This window comes from Podarcis melisellensis, assembly GCF_964234715.1.
Source record: "Podarcis melisellensis genome assembly, chromosome: 8".
In the NCBI taxonomy this organism is placed as follows: Eukaryota; Metazoa; Chordata; class Lepidosauria; order Squamata; family Lacertidae; genus Podarcis; species Podarcis melisellensis.
Window position 1 is genome coordinate 64,201,007 of NC_138540.1, and position 16,524 is coordinate 64,217,530.

The 16,524-nt window shown below is 45.2% G+C and overlaps 1 protein-coding gene across 1 annotated transcript in view; it reads left to right on the forward strand.

The window, feature by feature from the left end:
- Positions 1 to 3,709: 3,709 nt before the first annotated feature.
- LDLRAP1 (low density lipoprotein receptor adaptor protein 1) overlaps positions 3,710 to 16,524 on the forward strand; it is a 61,067-nt gene continuing 48,252 nt past the window's right edge. The window contains exon 1 of the mRNA XM_081921496.1: positions 3,710 to 3,921. Coding sequence (XP_081777622.1) covers positions 3,837 to 3,921 — 85 coding nt within the window. The 5' untranslated portion in view covers positions 3,710 to 3,836. The remainder of the gene's footprint in view (positions 3,922 to 16,524) is intronic.

A 16,524-nucleotide genomic window follows, 5' to 3' on the forward strand; every position in this document is an offset into this window, starting at 1 on the left:
GGTGTGTGTGGAGATAGCCAGGTCTTCAAGCACCCTGGTCATAATAGTTGAAGGGGAATTGGAAGCTGACTAGGATCCACTACAACTGGCATAGCACATGCATAATGGGGTCATTAACACCCAGTCCCAATTAGCAGCCACATTCTGCACTAACTGCACTTTTGCCACACTCTTAAAGGACAGTACATCTACCCTGCAGCCATCTACCCTGGAGGCTTCTAGATAATGGATTAGTGAACCATGGCTGTCAGTGTTCTCCTCAGTAAATGGATATGTGTGTGTGTGTGTGTGTGTGTGTGTGTGTGTGTGTACGTACACACACACACACACACAGAAACAACAATCACACCTTTAACAGTAGGGTCAAAAGGTTGCAAAATGTGAGAGGCAGTAGCAGACTTGTGTGACATTTCTTTGTTGAGACCAAATAAGGACAGAGTGACCTATCCAAAATCTAGTGTGCAACATTTTTGTTTAGCCACTACCTTATGAGGGAACAGTGTGTTGTGCTTACAGCTGGGGATAGATTTGAGCAACACACACACACCCATCCATTTTCATATAAAATAGGACCATTTATTCTAGTTTCCTCCTTCCTAAGCAGCCCTTAGTGTGCAGCCTGGTATGTTTTGCTCCTAGCAGGGTCTAATCTAATTAAGTCTGCCGGATGCACCACCTGCATTCCAGCTAACTGCAGCCTGGAGGGCGTCAACGTTTCCCCTCCTCTCTCTCCCATTTTGTTTTAAAATCCAGCCTCAAATGGTTGTTGTGAGGACAAAAGGAGGCAGGAGACAAGTGGGGGTTGCATCCACACCATACGTTTAAAGCACTGCTCACAGAGTTACAAAATCTAGCACCCTTAAATTACACTTCCCGTGATTCTTTGTGGGAAGCCATGGCAGCTGAAAGTATTATAAGAGGGTTTTTAATGTATGGTGTCACTGTGACCTGTAGAGTCATGTATGGCACCTTCATCTCCTTGGGACAAAGGCAAGATATACAAGGAGCAAACCTATTCTAGAGAATTCTGGTGGGTTTTTTGGGGGGGGGTTAGGATGTGCTCCCCAAAGCTCACACATTACTAGGACTCAGTCTTGGTGAAAAAATCAAAGAAGAAGAAGAAGAAGAAGAAGAAGAAGAAGAAGAAGAAGAAGAAGAAGAAGAAGAAGAAGAAGAAGAAGATTACCAAAACATAAGAGCTTCCTGGATCAGGCCAGTGGTCTATCTAATCCAGCATCCTGTTCTCACAGCGGCCAACTAGATACCTATAGGAAACCCGCAAGAGCCATTTCCCTTCAGTGGTTTCCAGCAACTGGCATTCAGAAGCATTACTGAATCCAGTGGCATAGCTAGCGGCTTGGGCAGGCAGGGGGCATAGAGTCCCAGTGCCCAAGCTGCTCCAGCACCCTGCAGGCCCGCATTGCTTGCAGGGAGTCTGCCCGCTGCCTCCCTCTCAGCTGCCGTTTCCCAGGAGAGATGTGTGGCTCGGGCCCTGCACTGCAGGCCCCGCAGTAAGTGCCGGCCCTGTGGTGAGACGCCCAGTGTGCCCCACTCCCCTAGCTACACCTTTGCCTCCGAATGTGGAAGCAGCATAACCATCATGGGCAATAGCCATGGATAGCCTTATCCTTCATGAGTTTATCCAGTCTTCTTTTAAAGCCACCCAAGTGGGTGACCATCACTTCTTCCTGAGGGAGGGAGTTCCACAGTTTAACTATGTCCTTATCTGTCCTGAATCCTCTTAACATTCAGATTCCTTGGATGTCCAAAAGTTTTAGTGTTATGAAAGAAGGGGGGGGAATTCCCCTATGTACTTTCTCAATGTGATGCATCATTTTATAAATTTCTATCTTGTCGCCTCTTCTTCGCCCTTGTTCTAAAGTAAAGAGTGCCAAATGCTGCAGCCTTTCCTCATCGGAGAGTCACTCCATCTCTATATAATAGTTATATTGTATGAATGTCTTAAAGGAGTTGAACTTCAGAAAGATATTGAGAAAATGGACCATTAGCAGTAGCCCAGGCTACGTCAGGAATGGAAAAACCAGATCCTCCTACAGAAATCTGAATAAGAATTGGGAGTACAGCTTACACATGATTAAATTGACAAGTACGCTATGGGTCTGAAAGAGTTGGCAAAAAGAAGTTTATTGAGAAACGGAGTGTATTCCTGTTGTACTGGAACAACAAAGTGGAAGCCGCAATTAATCTGCACACATTATTAGGTGAAATATAGATTGAAGTAGCATAAGTCTAGAAAAATTATACACGATAGGATATTGAATATTGTTGCACACGATAGGATATTGAATATTGTTGCACACCACCCCAATCTCCCAGTGGTGCAAGATGAGGCACAGCAGAGACTGCAGTATCTTTATGGTTTATTTACACATATCTACAACTTGAATCAACAATGAAGGTTTTCACAGCATTAACATTCCCAAAGGGTCTTGCTTCTCCCATAGTCACAACCTTGGATTCAAGCAGAAATCAAGAATTGCTCTGTGTCTTCAAGTTCCCAGCCTGCTGCTTCTGGCTTCTAGCTCACATATCTCAACTCTCAACTCTGGCCTTTGTTTTTCTAACTACAGCACAGTACCAGCAAGTTGAAGGAAGGGGGACCCACCCATTTTACATCTGCCACAGACCTACTTCCTTTGTTACCTTAATGACCCATACTTAGGCCATTACTTCACCAGGATGCTAGCCTGGCTATTCCAGGAATTTGAATCCTTGCTTGGATTTTAACACTTGCTGGTTCCAGAAATTAAAAGGCTCTCGGCCTACTGCCTATTCCCACCCTCCCCAACTCATAACACTGTTATTTTATATAGGGATGATCTCTTATATTCTTGATTAATGTTTTACTCATTTCCAAAGGCTCAAATATTGTCCCTAAGAATAAAGTGTTAAGGACAATTAATGCATCAAATTAATGCAGTAAATATGGTAAAATGGACCGGAAACAACCTTTTAAGGGGGGAAATATTGTGTACATAGCAACAGATGCAATTTATGGCAAAGGTACAAATTATCTTCAGGCTTTTTGTCGGAATTTTATTAAACTTTCCGAATACAATTTTACCATTAGAGGCATTCGCATGAATGCAAAACTTGTTCGGGATGTTGTGATTTTTTTGGTACTTTGTGATATTTTTCTGGGCATTTGGATAGCCTCCTCGCCCGCACCGACCCAGCTTTTTAGTCACCACTGCGGTGCTGCTTTAACGGCTGAAGTGGGAAAGAAACCCGCCGCCTCGCTGACGCCCTGCGAGAATCCAGCGGGGCAGAGTAGGCCCAACTCCGCGCGCGCCCTCGCTGTGCGCGTTTCCCTCAGCTGCTGCCAACGCTGTTATTAAAGGCGCGGGAGCAGCGGAAGTTTCGAAAAGGCGGCCATCTGCCCTGGGATGATGACAGGAGCGGCCACAGGTTGCGAGGGTGAGCCGAGATCGCCTGTTGGACCTGTTCCCGCCCCCTCCCTCCTCTCCGAGCTGGCGCAGCAGGCCCGGCGCGAGAGATGCCTTTCCCCGCCTGGCACCGGCGCGCGGCTGCTTTGCGCGTCAGCTGGCAATGCCCTCTTAACCCCGAGAGAGAGAGAGGTCTCTGGCGGCGTCCGGGCCGCCTCCCTCGCTCGCCTCCCCCCCCCCCCGATCTTCATCCCTCGCCTCCCTCCGGCGAAGGAGGAGCGAGCCGGGCAGGAAGGAGGGGCGAGCCGGGCCGCGCGCGCAGAGGGAAAGGGGAAAGAAAAGTTTTCAGAGAGTTTCTGGAGGCGGTTCCAAAGCCCCGAGCGCGTCGTCGTCGTCGTCCCGGCGGCCTCGGCAGCTTATCCAGCGCGCATGGACGCCCTCAAATCCGCCGGACGGGCCATAATCCGGAGCCCCAGCATCGCCAAGCAGAGCTGGAGCAGCGGCAGGCATAAAAGTAAGTCCGCGGGAAGGCAAGCAGGCGCGCGCCCCCGTCGCCTCCGCTTCGGATCTCTTAGCCCACAGCTCTCCAAGAGAGAGGAGTTTCTCGGAGAGGCAGAGTGGGCTGCTGCGCCGATCGCCCTGGTCTGGTCTGGGGGTGCTCCGGGGGTCCGCTGATTCTGGGCTGGAGCGCGCGAGGTGCATCGGGGCAGGATTATAATAAGGAGCCGTGGTCACTTCAGGGGCAGGGGCTCCTTTTGTGTAGGGACGGGAGAGGCAGGAAGCGTACGTGACCAGGAGAGCGGGTGCAGCGTCTGGCAGAAGTTTTTGATGACAGGCGGACAAAATCTACACACACACACACACACACACACACACACACACACGGAGACATAAGTACTCATACCGCCATTGGAACCTTCTCCCCCCCCCCTTTTAAATGAGCCGGCTCTTTAAAAAATGGTTGCACTAGTCTTACTTGTTTTTGTAAGTTGCCTAAAGTTTTAATAGAAGCTGCACGTTGCTTTGCAAAAATATCACAGTCCATCTACGCGAGGCTAAGGAGCAGCCTAAGAGACCTAGGAACGTCGGAAGCTGCCTTCTACCGAGTCAGACCACTGACCCCTCTAGTTCAGGATTGTCCACGTTGACTGACAGCGGCTCAGCAGGGTTTCAGACGGGGCCCTTCCCAGCCCCACCCGGAGATGCCATTGGGGCGACTTTCTGCATTCAAAATAGATGTTCTACCACCACTGAGCTGCACCCCTTCTCCAACTGAAAAGCTGGAGAGGGAGAGATCAGGGTCAGAGAAACAAAATAAAAGAGACAATCCTATATGCAAATCTCATTGAACTCTGCAGACTTACTCTGCTTCTCAGTAGGAGTGGGCTGTAAGGCAAATTCCTCTGGAAGTTCTGATGAAATATTAGAGAACTGTTCAGAACAGAGATGTAGCCTTCTGGGTGTTCTGGGACTCCATTTCCCATCAGCCTCAGCCAGCATGGCCAGCAGCAATGGACAACAACATCTGGAGAATAACACCTCGCTCACTTCTGGTTTCAAAGAGGAAACTATCAAGAAATCACAAAGCACTGCTCCGCTAAGGAAGCAGCATTTTAAAATATTATATGATTCTCATGCCCTGCTGCAGGGATGGGTTACCCTTATCAAGGGCCATATTCCCTCAGAGGTAATCTGTCAGGGACCACATGTCAGTGGCGGATGGAGGGAGAGCTGTTGTACTCTTAAAGTATAATGCATACTGATGCGCAATAATAATGAACAGTGTGCAATATTATAGAACACCCAATTCTACCCCTTCCAGGTTTCTTAGCCAGTTCACAGCTGCTTCTGTCTAAAGCAATGAATTATGGGAAATGTAGTTTGTTAAGAGTGCTGAGAGTTGAGTTATTCCCTCAAAGAATTCTGGGCACTGTCATTTGTTAAAGCTTGCTGGGAACTGTGACTCTTTCAGGGGTGAACTACAATGTCCAAAATTATTTGAAGGAAATTATTTGTGTTTTGAGTGTGCTTAAAGGTATGGTGTGTGATTTTTTTTAAAACGAATAGTGTGGATGTGGTCATAGTTACTAGATGCTCCCAGAACATTCACTCTTCCCCTCTCCCCCAAATTCTGATGGAATATTAATTAATGGATGGGCTGCTGGTGGTATGTTTTGAGACCTATTTGAGGGTTCACTTCTGTCAAACGATTGTAATCATCTTGTTTCCCAGAGATGCTGAACAGCAACAAACAGTCAGGGTGGAAAAGACTGGGCGATATAGACAAATTGTTTGGCTTGCTATAAGGCAGCTTCTTATGTTACTTTGTATACCAGGGATGGAGATGCTCTAGATGTTCTTGGACTTTGACTCCTAGCAGCCACAGCCAACATGGCCAATGGTCAGGGATGATGGGTGTTGTAGTCTAGCAATGTCAGGCTTGGAGGGAGGAGTAGTTGCTTCTTCATCTCTGCACTTGAATATGGAGTAGAGAGCATGGCAAATGCTATGATAATAGCTGCTGCTGTTTTTCAACTTTCTTGTTGTTAGAGGTCAAACTATCATGACAGGGAATGCTTTATTTGCAGTCATGAGGGAGGGCACACAATGGTACCTCGGGTTACAAACGCTTCAGGTTACAAACACTTTGGGTTACAAACTCCGCTAACCTGGAAGTAGTACCTCGGATTGAGAAGTTTGCCCCAGGATGAGAATGGAAATTGTGCGGCGGCAGCGGGAGGCCCCATTAGCTTAAGCGCGCCCCAGGTTAAGAACGGTTTCGGGTTAAGAACGGACCTCTGGAACTAATCAAGTTCGTAACCTGAGGTACCACTGTATATGGCCTGGGGTTCCTCATATCTGGTCTATACAGATCAAAATCCCCGAATAAAAGGTAAAGGTAAAGGTACCCCTGCCCGTACGGGCCAGTCTTGCCAGACTCTGGGGTTGTGCGCCCATCTCACTCAAGAGGCCAGGGGCCAGCGCTCTCCGAAGACACTTCCGGGTCACGTGCCGAGCTGCACACGGAAACGCCGTTTACCTTCCCGCTAGAAAGCGGTCCCTATTTATCTACTTGCACCCGAGGGTGCTTTCGAACTGCTAGGTTGGCAAGCGCTGGGACCGAGCAGCGGGAGCGCACCCCGCCGCGGGGATTCGAACCGCCGACCTTTCGATCGGCAAGCCCTAGGCGCTGAGGCTTTAATCCACAGCGCCACCCGCGTCCCCGAATAGAGCTACTTAAATACTGTGATTTGGAGATGTGTCTTCTGTACTCAATTTTTGGGGAACTGGCATATTCCTAACATTTCAAGGGACATTCGGTTGTGCCTGCATCTGCTGGTCAGGTATGGTAGTGGTGGTGATTCAGAGCTGCATTTCCTTAATCGTTTCTGGGCTCAGTCACAGACACTGGATATGTTTATGCAGTCAATTACGAAAAGCTTTGACCAAATTAACTTTTTTATTTGAAGAAATATAAATATTTTCATGCTTCAGTTTCCCAGTGAGTTGAAAGTGGAAATCATAAACACCCCTGTCTTCCCTGCCATTTGTTCCACCTGACAAGTGATAATGAAATGGCCATGGGGAAAGGGCTGTAGCTCAGCGGTAGAGCATCTGCTTTGCATGCAGAAAGTCCCTGGTTTGATCCCTGGGATCTCCAGGCAGGGCTAGGAAAGATCTGAACCCTTCTTGAGCTGTTGACTGTCAGTGCAGGCAATACTAGGTAGACCAATGGTCTGATTCAGTATAAGGTAGCTTCTGATGTTCCTAACATTAAGATTAAAATTAAATTGACTCCTCTTCTTTGTGATAGTAATGACCCGAGCCATCTAACAGGGGTGCTAATTCTTTTTTCTACAAGTGCGGGTCTGCAGCCAATTGTTGTGGCATGGGGTCCTCCACCCGTTTGGGATGATGGCCAGCCTTCCGGCCACGCCCTGTCTGCAGATGCTCCATTCACCTCCCTCCTTTTTCCATTTCCTCCCCTAACAACCTGCCAGAATTCCACGCACTCTTAAGAATGCTCAGTCTTCATTTGGGGGTTTTTCTGCCTCCATTTTTGGGGTGGGGTACTTCTGCAAACGTTTGAGTTCCCTAAGCCCGTTGGCACCGTTTCAGCTATAAAATGAACCATACGCAGAGAATGACTTTGCTATCGCTATGTAGGATTACCGGTAATTACTCTATTCTGTTCCAAAAACAAATATGCTAGTTGTGTGTGGTGCCTGATTCCACTTGTGGCGTTGTGTGTCCATAAGGCGTGTTGCATTGAAAGCCTATTTGAACCACTCCTTTCCTTGCTGTCACCATTTTTCCTAGAATAGAACACCCATAATGACACCTGTAGCATATATTTTAAATGCCTGCAATATACAGCGCTGCCTGTTAGGTCCAGGGGATGTCTTTCCATTACTGGTGAAGATAGCATAGTAAGGCCCTTGAAATAACAGCAGCAACAAAACCTTTCAGCAAACCTTTTTATCATTCTGGATAAAATGTCACTCGACTAACTTATTTTTTGGTGGTCCCTATGTGGAAGATTGTGCATGATCCCTCCTTCCCCTTTATACAAAATGACTGCTGCAGAATAAAATCTGGGTGTGACTTGATGGTTCAGCTTGTGCTTCCTTCCTCCCTTCAAAGGCATAATTCTTACAAACAATACAAAGTAAGTTTGTGACTGGGCTGCACCATCTGAGACAGCAGATGGGGACTCAGGTGATGGAAGGCACCCCCATCAGTTCCATGCAGATAAAGAACTAGGCGCCAGGGATGAGGGTTATGTCCTAGCTTTCATCATGACATGCTGGTTTTCTGCAAGTAAGGAATGTGAGTGCTTGGAGGAGTTTTCAGTTGTGTGAGCCTTCCCCCCACCCCCCACCCCACAGACTTAAGTGGGGCAGCCCATTGGCAGCTTAGCTGTCTCTTTTGCTCTTCAATGTCATTCACAAATTGATCGCAATTTGCTGCCACCCTCCTTGATGCTTGCCACTTTTTTTCCTTAAAAAAAAAAAAGAGTGACCCCTTGCAATTTGGAATTCACATACGCTGCTGAAACAATAAGAGTGTGCTTATCTTTAAAAAGTGCTTTAGAATGTCCAAGTTTCTTAACAAGATTGATCTGAATCCATCTAGCCCAGCAAATTCGTTTCCAGCAGTGGCTAGCTGTGTGCTCCTGGGAAGTTTACAAGCAGGACCTGAAGTTGTTTCTCTCTCCTTCAGTAGCGGATTTGCAGAGGGACAGGCCACAGAATATTGCCATGCCTAGCGCTCCTGTTCACAGTTCCAAGTCAGCAAATCATGCCCTTCTGCACAATACTCCATTCCATTTTCTTAGCCATCCAGTTTTCCATTTCCCTGACTCTACAGGTCAGTACCTTCCAGTAGCCTTCGTAATCATTACAACAGATAGGGCAATATTAGTTAGCAGCCTTACTCCAGATCTGGGGGAAGGGATAACTCTGTAGGCATTCATTTTTAGATAGGGTTAGGGACTTGTGAGTACCAGGTAATCTATCGGGAAATCTCGGAAACCACCAGTTTGCAATCAACCACCGACCAATCTCCTCCTGAACCCCTAGCAATAGTGAGCCATCTATTGTGAGGCAGAGAGAGGCTTGCCATTTCCAAACAAGTCTCTGGTCTGAATGCTTCCGTTTTCTTCCTCCTGCCTAAGGAAGTGGAGAGAGTTGGGGAGCCAAATCTGTACTCCATTGCTTCCAGGTCAGTAGAGTAGATCAGTGGTTCCTAACCTGGGAGCCATGAAGTTATCACCCCCCTGCTGCCTCCTTTCCCAGGCACTTTATATCAGTTTCTGGGGGGAAGGGGGGAATTATTCACCTCTGCTGCTACCTACAAGCTAAAAGGAGTTGAGCGGCTGTTTCAAAGAGCACTTTGCAGCTTTAAGTCAACCTGTTCGCATGTTGGGGCAAAACTGCCCTTTGAAGCAGTACCCCCCTCTCTTTTAAACAAGTGGATAGGGCATAGGGGGACTCCCCTGCCCTTCTTGCTCCGATATTTGAAGGAAGTGTGCTGTCTCAAAGCCCTTTACGAAAGGCCTTTTTGAAGCACTTTGTCTCCTCCTTTAAACATCAATGTCTGAAGGAGAAGGCTGCCTCAGATACCACTTTTGCACACTCCCTCTGATTTTGATGCTCAGATGGGAGCAGAAGGGGGTAAAAAGGAATTGGGAACCATTGTAGATCCCGGGAAGCAATTGCCATTTTTTTGCAACTGAACAGTAGGCAGTGAACCAAAGGGCAAAGCCTGTAATCTAGGCAAGATTTGAATTGGGGATTTTCTCATTTGCAGCTCAGTCTCTTAGCCACTGTGTTATGGAGTGGCCTTTTTTTTTTTGTCATAGTCAGTTTATTTACATACCACATTTCCCACAAATATGTCTGTGCTTAAAGCAATTTACAGCAAAAAAACACAAACACACACAGTCTAGGCACAGGAGTACAATAATAATAAATAAAGTATAATATTACAACACTAAACACTGTGACAAAAAAAGCAGAAAAAGTCGTGGAATACAAAAATATAGTGTTTTATACAGAATAGAGTGTTCAACTTTGAAATGACTTTGAATTCTCTGTCACCCCTATTATTTTGCTGCAGAATTAATTTTTTTAACTAAGCAAGGCAAAAATACCTGTGAATAGGAGTCTTTATTACATTGTGAACATGCCTGGAATTTTGTTGTTGTTTTATGTCTATATTTTCTTCTGAACCAGCAGAAATCCACAAGCCTGTGATGGCGCCTCTTTTCCATGGCAGAAATATATTGGTGAAACCACTCACCTTGTTTGTCGCTAACAGTACCCCAATTGGGTGGAAAGCACCCAAGTTGGGAGAAGTGTATCAAAGAAATGAATTTCCTGAGTCATATTACATCCCATAACTTTACAAGCTTCTAGAAGGTCACTGGTAATTGTTTCATAGTTTTTGGCCTTAATATTTCCAAGAAAATTTGTAACGATGGATTTAAATGCTTTCCACAGTCTGCCTTCAACTTCATTGAACCTATCATCAAATATATCGTCTTACATTATTTCCCTGATTTGTGGGCCCACAATTATCCCTTCCTTGAAGGGAAAGGAAAAGTAATCCCTTCCAGTGGTTCATTGGCAATATTAGTTTGATCTGGTATTAATGCTTGACGTTGTGGCCAGAGTTTCTAAACATAATGATGTGTTCCAGCTTAGCTGTCCCACTCAGAAAGAAAAGAGTATTTTGTGTATCCCTCTTGTAAACCAAGGAGGAATGCAATAACTTTCAGAACATTGTAGATGTGCCAAGCGTAGTTATTAAAATGAATGTGTTCTGGAAGAAATCACATGTTGTCATACAATTTATGGATGGCATAAGCTAGACAGGAGGGTATCTATTGCCAAAGTGGAGCAACACTGCTTTCAAACTGAGTTTGGAGGAATAAATGGACAAACACCCGTTGTCTAGATTATGCTGCTGTCCCAATGCTTCCATTAGGTAAAGGTAAAGGGACCCCTGACAGTTAAGTCCAGTCACGGATGACTCTGGGGTTGCGGCGCTCATCTCGCTTTATGTGGCCAGCATGACTAAGCCGCTTCTGGCAAACCAGAGCAGCGCACGGAAACACCGTTTACCTTCCCGCCGGAGCGGTACCTATTTATCTACTTGCATTTCATGCTTTCAAACTGCTACGTTGGCAGGAGCAGGGACCGAGCAATGGGAGCTCACTCCGTCGCAGGGATTCGAACTGCCAACCTTCTGATTAGCAAGCCCTAGGCTCTGTCCCGTCATTTTCTGAAATAAGATTTTTTTGTGGAGATTTCATCCTTGTGATCTTGTGGGTAAAAGCCTTTGACAGATTAAGATTATGAACAAGATCATTCAGCTCACCTTGAGCTATCAAATGGGGTTCTCTTGAAGAACCAGGTCCTTCAAATATGTTGTCAAATTGTTCTCCACATTGAGCTTCCTCATCAGATGCAGGATTTTCATATTTGGTGTCATCCACAGCAAAATCCCAAAATTCTGGTGGCCTTCATATTGGAAGCTCATGATATGTTCAGCAAACTCCATTCTGTGAGATCCATCTTTTAGCCAGGCTCTGTGGGGTCCATGATGTGTCTTCATCTCCTATCTTAATACCACAATAAAGTTTGTTTGCCAATTGCACGAGTGGGAGGAAATTTTGCTTCTGAGTTTTAAGTGATAATGCTCTTAATAAACATAGTGGAAACTGATCAATTAACATACTGCCATGGTATTCTAGAAACATGAGGACAATCAAAGTACTTCAAAAGTACCATAAGTATTTCGCTTACTCATTATAGCAACACAACACAATTACTAGGTACTAGAGAACTGAATGAAACCTAATGAAAACTAATCACTTAACATCTGAATACTTTAGCATATGTATGCAACTCACAGCATCAATATAAACAAGTATTGACATGTTCTAGCTAGTTGCAAGCAGTATTAGATATAGCAGCTTACAGAGCAATACACAGGGGGTGCATCTATGCAGTAATTCTGGGTGATAGACAAATTATGTTCTTATATTCAGTGCTAGTTTTCTAGAAAAAGAGGTGCCTGAACTCACCATGTACACCTCCCTTGTTCTCTTACAGTGACAACGGCTCCCACCTGAGAGGTGCTGGAACTGAGTTCCAGTGAGTTCCGGCTAAAAAAGCCCTGTTTATATTCCTTAGAAAAATACATATGTAACACCTAAAAGAACCCATGCCACAAAATTTCTGTTTTCCTGTGAAATTAACAATTCATATAAACGACATCAAAATTTAAGGTAGCCTGAAGCTCACCAATGTGTCTAATAATTTCACATTCAAATGTAACCCCAAACCTAATCGTTTTTATATCAACCTTTCTCCCAAAGCATCTGTTTCAAAGCCTCTTTCTAATAAAAAAAGCCAGCCTGTAATGTTTTATGTAATTTAAGATAATTTATAATCCACTGTGCTAAAAAACAAAAAAAAATAGCACTTGGGGCTGGTAAAAACAAACGGAGAATTACTGTTTATGAAGGATTGATGCCTGAATTTCCTCCTTTTCCTGCTCTCTCTCTTCCCACCCTCCCTTTTTTGCATTGCGTATTAGCTTCTCTGCCAGCAGGCTTACAATCTGTCCTGTGCTCTTTTAATTTAAAACACCACCACCACCATATTTGCAGAGTACCTAGAAAACCTCTTTGTAAATCTGGGATGAATTGCTGCATCTGATCTGGGATACACCAAAGATGTGACTTCATCTGTCCCAAGCCGCTGGATTGTTCAGCTGTGTGATTCCACTGCTTCACTGGAACCTCTTAAGTTTCCCAAAAAGGGCCATGCTGTTCTCCCCCTCACCCATGTTGCAATGCCTTTTAGGCAAAAAGAACTTAAAAAACCACCCCCTCTGTATTAAAAGGTGAGAATGGAGTGCAAATTACTCAGCTGGCTGTTTATTGAGTGGCCTCATTACCCAGCTGGCCCTTGGTGTTAGAGCAATGGGATGTGTTAATTTAAGTACACATACTTAGATCCGCCAGCCTGGGGCTTAAGAGTGTGTGATGCATAGCCAGGCCTTGACTAATGGCCTTGCCCGCCCCCCATGAAAAACCACAAGGCCTGTGTTTTGCTTTGCATCTCTTCTGAAAGTGGGTCTGATGTTCTCGAGATTAAAATCTGGCCATCAGTTGTACTATACCCAAGGTCTTTTGTCTTCCCACACATCTTGACGTGGCATTGTGATTTGCAAATCTTAATGGGAAACAGCCTTACTAGAAAAATTAACCAATAAACTGAAACTGACGGAGACAAATAGAAGAAGACGCCTTCACCCCGGTATGGCTCCCCTTTATCACATACACAGCCCCACAAGACAACGACAAAAATCCACCAACAGCATACAAATCAATATGGCTAACCTGATCCAAAACACCCACCCACCCCACTCACACATGAAAACAAAGACCACCACAGCCAACCACAAATGAGGCCAACCCCAACCTCTCTCACCACCGAAGGAACACAAGTGAACAGCAGAGAACCTGCACAAGCAACACTGACACAAAACCCCACATATATTAAGTAAAATAGAAACATCGCCACCCGACACCCCCCCCCACTCACCTCCCCCCCACCTCTTTCCCCCTTTTCTTCCTAATGTCTCGACAAATGAAACCAATTTGTAAAAAATGTTCCGTGGTGGTGGTGGGGAGAGACATTGCACATACTTTTGTAAATCAAGAATTTTAAAAATAAAAATACATTAAAATAAAATAAAATGGTGTGCCACAAACCAGGAAACTGGCTGTCCTTCTGTTTCATAGAATTTTTAAGAGCTGGAAGGAGGCACAGAGATCATCCAGTCTTCGCCCAACCCTGCTCATTGCAGGTTCTACCCTGCAGGATGCAGTGACATGAATAAACATGATAATGTTATTATAAGCTTATTGAGGGGTTAATTAACTCAACAAGTTTGGGAGTTCTCTAAGCAAGTTATTAATCACATTTGTTCTCATGTCGACCTTCCAAGAAGTGCAGTGTGATGTACACAGTGTTCTCAGATTGCGTGTGCTCAACAGCCTTGTGAGGTAGGTTTTCATTAGGCCAGGAGATAATAGTGTCTTGTGCAAGGTCACCAAGTGTGGCGAAGTGGGGGGTGTCAGTGGCCTTGATTCCTTTATGTCTTATTACTACATCTCCTGTGCATTCTGAGATAGCAATTTCCGTCATAGAATTATAGAATTGTAGAGTTAGAAGGGACCAAGAGGGTAATCTAGTCCAAACCTCTGCAATTCAGGAATCTCAGCTGAAACATCCCTGACAGATGGCCATCCAATCTCTTCTGTAAAACGTCCAATGAAAGAGAGTCCACCATTGGTTCGGGTCCTACCCTCCAGAGCAGGAGAAAACAGGTTTGCTCCATCTTCCATGTAGCAGCCCTTTAGATATTTGAAGATGGCTATTCTAGTTCCTCCTCAGTCTCCTCTTATCCAGGCTCAGAACTCCCTCAACCGTTCTTCATGAGGCTTGGTTTCCAGACCCTTGATCATCTTGGTTGCCCTCCTCTGCATACATTCCAACTTGTCAACATCCTTCTTAAATTTTGGTGCCCATAACTGGACCCAGGACTCCAGTGTGGTCTGATCAAGGCAGAATAGAGTGGTACTATTACTTCCCTTGAATGTTTTGCCCATTTTTACCATTGCGTATTCTAGAAGACATGCAACTCAGAGAGGAGATACCTTATTTGCTGTATTGGTTTCTGATGGTAAAGGAGCATGCTGAGTTTCACAAAATCTTAAGCCAAATTTGGCGTTACCAGGCCATTTTTCAAAAACGACTACTGCCTGCCCCACACCAGACATCATATGTGGGGCTGATAGAGACACAGTTGGATTGGCTTCTCAAACAGCTGATCCCCGCAGAGGGCAGGCTTGAAACTGACGTGCATCATTTAATGCAGGCATAGGCAAACTCGGCCCTCCAGATGTTTTGGGACTATAGCTCCCATGATCCCTAGCTAGCAGGACCAGTGGTCAGGGATGATGGGAGTTGTAGTCCCAAAACATCTGGAGGACCGAGTTTGCCTATGCCTGATTTAATGTGTCACTTTCTGCCCCAGTGGACCAGCTTTGACAGATGAGTGGGACCATCCACTTGTTAACCACCTGACATAATAGGATGTCATATAAATTGCAAGTGGCTGGCTCCTCTCACCTGTCAAAGTTGTGTGTGTGAGGGGGAGATAAATATCTCAGCTGCCAGGCCAAAGAGTTTCTCTATTCTGGATTTTACAGTTGCCATCACCCTGTTTACAAAGAGAGCAAAGATTTGATTTTATATATATAATGTGAAAGTAGCACAGACCAAGATTTACCTACTACATATGGGGAATACACCCTTGTCTCTTTCTGCCCACCTTGCTTTAAAGCAAGGTGGTATTTTAATGTATGCTCCGAGTCGAAGACGATGTGGCAGTGAGGCAACTTCTGACCTCACCCTCTGTGGTCTACAGAGTCTTTTGAGGCGCCACGGCTTGGTTCCAGTTGAAGGGTGTAGTTCTAGTGTGAAGTGGGCTGTGGCCATGGAATGACAGTAGCTACGGGTGGCTGTGTCTGGCCTCTTGTGGATTAGGACTTCCCTCTGAATTTTCAGCATTCAGTTAACTAGTTCTTACGCAGCTACTGTATAAGGTTTGGGGGAGCGCAGAATGCAATAGATTCATACAGCCAATCTGTAACATTTGACATATCAGGCTGTTTGAAATTTATATTCTGGCTCTGCTGCTGTGATTTTCACCAGCACCTTTAGGCTACAGGCCTACATCTAACCAGCTGTTCTGCACCTGTAGCTTCTTCCAGCAGAAGCCCCAAGGAGGACAACATTGAGTGTTCTAATGTTACACAACAGTAGCTGGTCCAAATTATCAACATCAACTGGGGAGAGATTTTGGGGTGGGAGAAACTACATTCTGTAGCTCTCAGTGAATGGTTTTAAATCTCTTATGGAGAGGAGTTTTTGTGAGCTTGCCAGCTGTTTTCCTGCCAAAAAATATTCCCACCCAGATTACCCGGAACTCATTCTTGGCAGGCAGGTAAGATCAAAAGGCTTGACTCTGCAATAGTCCTTGGATGAGGCAGATCACGTTGGGCCTCATAAAGGATTAAGGCTCTTGTAACAGAGTTTTGAAATTACAGGATTGCATCTGGTGTGCTTGTATCAGCATTTAACCAAAGACTTGGTCTCATTTTAAAGTAGGAATTCAGTTTAGTTGTATGTAAGGATGAGGGAGAAAAAAATGTTCAGTGTTCCCATTTTAATGCAAACCTACTTCGTTTGCGCTTCCTGAAGAGATGTGTAAATCGGAATGATGCAACTATCGTTTAGAATTCACACTGCTTCAGATTTTGCTACACAGTTCTTCTGGTGAAACACACACAGTTGGGGGAAGTGTGCAAACAAAACTAGCGCATATCCATGAAAATAATGTAGAAAAAATACATTGTATTAATGTAGATGACTTGCAATAATGTGCATGTTAGGGGAAATGCACAAAAAGTGTATGGCTTTTCATTCAGCCCTTAAAAAAAAAACTTTGCAAACTGATGTGGAAATGGGGC